This window comes from Enoplosus armatus, chromosome 9 (genome assembly GCF_043641665.1).
Source record: "Enoplosus armatus isolate fEnoArm2 chromosome 9, fEnoArm2.hap1, whole genome shotgun sequence".
Taxonomy (NCBI): domain Eukaryota; kingdom Metazoa; phylum Chordata; class Actinopteri; order Centrarchiformes; family Enoplosidae; genus Enoplosus; species Enoplosus armatus.
The window spans coordinates 13,351,704-13,357,091 of record NC_092188.1 but is presented as its reverse complement, the minus strand read 5'-3'; the positions used below and the strand labels follow the sequence as shown (position 1 = coordinate 13,357,091).

Genomic DNA, 5,388 nt, shown 5'->3' with positions numbered 1-5,388 from the left:
ATGTATCATTATTAGTAGCAGAAAAAGTTTATTGTTTATTGCCACTTTAAGGTACATATAAATCTAATTACATAAATCCACAATTATTAGATCAAATCTGTGTCTATTTCTGTTATGTTATTTTTTAAAAATGTATGTTTATGCTTTTCTAATGAAAGTCAAACCGCCATACTTCCGGTCTTGTTGACGCTCTCCAGCTGGTTTGACGCAGCCCTGAGAAGTCACCGCACCGCCCCTGCCGCTCCAGCTGTTCCCTCCGCTGTCCGCCTGCTGTTTCCCCGCTGCTCGCTGCTGCTGCTGCTGCCTGCACTCATTTCCGATGCAGCAGCGACCATGACAGGCATCGCCGCTGCTTCTTTCTTTTCCAACGCTTGCAGGTTCGGGGGCTGCGGACTTCACTTCGACTCTCTGGCCGAGCTCATCGTGCACATCGAGGATAACCACATCGGTAAGATCCGTTAAGTAAAGAGCGTCGCAGTTAGCAATGGCCGAGGGTTGCGGCTAGCAGGAGTGGCTAAGTTAGCGAGCTAGCAAGTTACTTCCTGCGTCCTGACAACCCTGTTGCTAGGTGTGGTGGCTGTTGATGTTTATGTGTAGACATTACAGTTCTGTTCACAACCTGTATTTCTGTATCAACGCGGTACCACTGATTAGATAGCTGCAACACCAACAGAGTCGCACTGAAACACCGACAGGAAGACAGTTTCTTTACGCTCCGTCGGGTCGCTCGTGCAACATTATTGCAGCGCAAGGCCCGCGCGCAGAGCTGCCTCGGAAGCGTCGTGAGTTAACTTGCAGTCTGCAGGGGCCAATGAAGACACGCTGAATCAGTGTCACTGATTCATAATTATCAGCTTGTTTCAATCTGCCTGACAACAAAGTTCACTTACACTACTTGCTGGGAGTAAGGATGCACTCTTAAACCGAGTCACTGTCTTTTGTAATTTATTTATCAGTAAACAAGCGTTAAGAATCCACTCTCTAATAATGATGTGGCTTAGTACAGGCTATTTCATTTTTTATGTTGTTGGCTATGTATTGTTGCATAGTTCAGTTGTTCGATTTTTGGATCTGACAGGGTCGTTTTAGAGATGCACAATATATCCACATATATCTGCTATTTTTCATTATTAAATATTTTTATAATATATAATGATAAAAACAAAACTTGGGGGTGTTTTATTTTATTTTCATTTTTTCAAGTGGCAGAAATGAGCTTCCACACAGCACAATTTTTTGATTGGCATCATGCAATTGCCTTATTATAGATATACATTAATACATATTCATATATCCCATACCATTTGTCACCACATATGGTGTCTGCCAGCTGGGAAAATATCAGATTGGTTTCTGAAAAGAAAATAATAGCTTGGAATCATGTTGAGCCTCTGTTGTGTCAGTCTGTCTGCTCATTGAAAGGAGGCTTGCTTGTTCGCGGCCAAAAGTTGCTTGGTTAATTTGATAAAACATCACTCTTGAGAACATATGAAGTCATCATTATTGATCACTAATCCGCAAATGTTATCAGTGCCATTTTTAAAAAGCAGTTGTTGTCATGTGGTTTTAAAGAACATAGGCCATCACAAATCTGAACATCTGAAAAAGTGAAACGAGACTGTGTAGATTACCATGGTGATGTACAGATTTGGACTTTTAGTGTTGTAGTAGTAGTGTAGTAGTGTCCACAGTACACATGCACCAGCTCATAGCATGCTTAACTCTGCCATCAGTGCACACTGGATAGCAGCTCAAAGGTGCTGCTCCACTGACTGAACATCCCATCACCACAATCAGCAGCGCCACCTCTAGCTCTTGTGGGGCAAGACAATGACAAGCACTACCTGTGGGTGGAGATTGGGAAGTCATTATGGATCAAGCTATGAAAACATTTATTTACCTCAACTCATTTTTGATACATTTTTCTGATGCGCGAAATTTAAGATTTCTGGCCAAATCCAGACAGTGCCCAGTTAATTTGACTAACTTGTGAGTGTGAAATACTTTTACTGTAGAAAACTTATACACATGTTCCACATAGTCCACATGTTTAAGAGAGAAGCTTTGAACCAATTTATGTGTTTACAAAGCACTTAATATTGTTCTGTACCTCTGTATACAGGTGAAAAGTTATGTTTTTATTTACTTTAGTGATATCTGTAAATAAAATAATGGTAATGAGTGAATGTATTTATAGTGTCTATTCACTTTAATATTAAATATATAAAAAAATCAAAGGAGCAAATCAGTATGTATAGAAATTTGCATATCACTTTATTTATTTAATTATTTAATGTCTGTTTTGGTCCTCCATACAATATTGCTATATCCATGTATTAAAAGATGTGCATAAAGGTGTGTTTACAAAAGGTCACAAACTACAAATTAGTAAACAAGTTTTATTTTTCATGCATTTTACATCATATTATATGCTATCAACATTACATTTTTGCTGAGTGCTAAAGCATTTATATCTAACCTAGAAGGTGAATTCCCCTCCCCACAGTTTGACACTCTTTTAGTTCCTACATCTGTTTCCCAATCTAATATTTCAGACTCTTATTATTGAAGCTGACAAGGCCCAGCTGTCTCTGTTGTTCTTGTTTGTTGCTTGACTGGCTTTAATATCCTCTGCCCTCTGATTGTGTGCTGTGCATGTGTCCGAGGTGTTAGCCTTAGAAAAAAATGCTTCCAAATGACTTATTGGGGAATAATGAGGCAATTAGTTGGCTCAGAGTGGAAAAACTTTGCTGCCCCCCTCCTTTGTCCACTGGCCTGTGCCCACTCTGAGAAGTGCGAAATCTTGCGCATTGTGCCAAGTGCCTGTGAAGCATAATTACAGAGAGAGTGCTTGATTTGGCCTGTCTTCCTCCTCATCTGGTGGCCTGCTGCTTAAAGCACATTCTCCTTTATAATTAGGCGCCTGGAAAACAAGCACACATTCTTGTCCCCATTTTCCCCAGGCGGCCTGCTGGTTAGGTCTGTGAACAAGAGGTGGCGCTGCTCTGCTATTGGTTGACGGGGCTTTCTAGATATGCTTGGTCTATACAGTAAAACCTTATGGTGGATACGGTAGGCCAAAACTTACTTCCTCGACTCATTTAACAACACAGTGTATTGTGTCATACAGTAACCAGCTCAAAGGGCCAAGCTTCAGTAAATTAAAACATATTGAAAAGGATAATTGATGAATTATTAATAAGTACTTAAATAATGGAAATATTTGAAAAAATGTAAAAATACTTTTTTGAAGGATTTCAAAGAACAATTGTGGAAAGTAGGCTACAATAAAATACATTTTTTCTCTAAATCCACTTACTGAAAAAGACAAAACCAACTTATATTTAGTGAAATCTTTAACCCAATATTTCCGCAGTTTAATTAATATAATTTCAATTGTTATTTGCTATGTATGGTAATAAAAACATCGTAATAAGATATTTACATACACCTGTAATAAGACACAGGGACATTATTTTCTTGAGGAGTCATCATCAACATGTTTTTCAAACAAATTCACATTACATTCTCCATCCTGACCCAATTTCACCCGTTGTGGAAGTCAAAGAAGCAGTTTCTCTCTCGGGTGAAGCAGAGGAACAGGGCACTCTTGGAGCACCTGCTCGTCACAATGCCTTTGCATCCCGGCATTTTACATTTCCCATTCTCTGACCGGATCAGGTGGCACAAAGCTGTGGTGCCCTCTTTTCTTTTTCCCCAGGACAACAACTTGTGGAGATCTCCCCTTTCTTTTGTTGGACACCTTGTTCTCCATGCATCAGCAGGAGGCCACTTAGATTTTGAAGTCCAACAATGGGAGTTGGGTATTCTCTGGGATCTGGGACTGGCAGTCTCTTCGGTAGAGGAGCCAGGATCGGGTCCAGCATGCGGAAGACAATGCAATGGTACCATTTCTTGGACCTGATCTTGGTGCAGTAGAGGGCTATCAAAGAATCCAGAAGATCCACTCCCCTCATGCATGTTGGCGCGTGAGACATGGACCATCTCTTTCTTTTTTTGTGCCACCTTTTCTCTTCTGTGGTGGGGGTTGCTGCGACAAATGTGCTTAAGAGGGTCATGGGACGGTTGTCAAACCACTTGACGGCCCTTAGGTTCAGTGGTCATCTTTCTCTTGTTGTGTTCTCCATCCTTTTGCCTTTATGGCACCATCGTCGTCCATAAATGTGCAGCCTGCAACACCGTTCTGTCTCCGACACTATGGATCTTCTTCTCCAGGAGTACCTGCAGGTCCACACTGCAGAACTAGTTGTCAACTGTAGCACAATGTTTCCGCTGGCACCAATGTCAGGGAATCCAGGATGGGGTTGAATGGACCCTGTGTACACGTCGAAGTTGTATACAGTGCCATGTTGGTCTGCCAGGATGAAAAACTTCAAGTTGATACTACGAGTGTTGGGTGGTCCACTTAGACCTTTGTGAACAAATTCAGTTATCTTTAAGAGAGCAGATGCTAATGAGACCCAAACACCAGCAAGACCAGATCGCTTTTAACACTGAGCGTAAGTCATGTTAAGCTTGAAAGATCTCCTAAATGGTCTAGTATTCTTGTGCGGCGTGAATAAACTGCACGCTCTAAGCCACTGAAATGTTTACTTTGTCACTGAGCGACCAGGCCACTGTAGGCCAGAAGCAAATAGCAGCCATGTTATTTAAACTTGAGAGTGTGTGTATTACTGGGGCCTGGCGCACTGATGGCCTGAAGAGTCCAGGCTTGGTAACAATGGATCTGTTTGTTGCCAATTCTCACTGGAGGCTCATTTAGTAGATTTTGGTATGCACCCCCCAAAATCTGCACGGAAGCAATAAATTTGGGAAGCAGTAACTAGTTCCCTGTGCACCTGGTGGGCCTAATTACATTTCCCCATCCCCCGACACCACTGCTCCTGTTCCTGTGCGGCGACTGCGACATGAGGGGCTCCTGTACTCGATTAAAAATCCCTCATAGGAGATAATGTACTGCCTGCATTGACATTACACAACATGGGCATGTAGTTTGATTCAGAACAAATGTGACATTTTTGCTGAAAACATAAATGAAAACATCTTCGATAGATAATGTTAAACATAAGATATTGTCCCATGTCAAATGCTGCAGATATGAGGGTTCCTCTTTTACTACAGCTACATAAATTAGTCTGTAAAAGCTACAACAATTTTTGAACCAACAATTTTCATGTATTGTTTTGCAAATTACAGTAAATCTTCATTTAAAGCTAGAGCTGATTTAGAGCTGATATCCCACCAAACATTACTATGGATTTAAGCAAAAGTGTTTGTGTCGCTTGGCTTCTCTAGCTTTCCAAAAATGCAGGTTAGAGAACACTGAGTATCTGAAATTTAAACGTCAACACAGTCAAATTCAAAGAT

General features: G+C 41.1%; 1 protein-coding gene across 1 annotated transcript in view; it reads left to right on the top strand.

The window, feature by feature from the left end:
• The first annotated feature begins 315 nt into the window (after nucleotides 1-315).
• Nucleotides 316-5,388, top strand: part of jazf1b (JAZF zinc finger 1b) — a 12,217-nt gene continuing 7,144 nt past the window's right edge. The window contains exon 1 of the mRNA XM_070912510.1: nucleotides 316-448. Within this exon, the coding sequence (XP_070768611.1) occupies nucleotides 334-448 (115 nt within the window). The 5' untranslated portion in view covers nucleotides 316-333. The remainder of the gene's footprint in view (nucleotides 449-5,388) is intronic.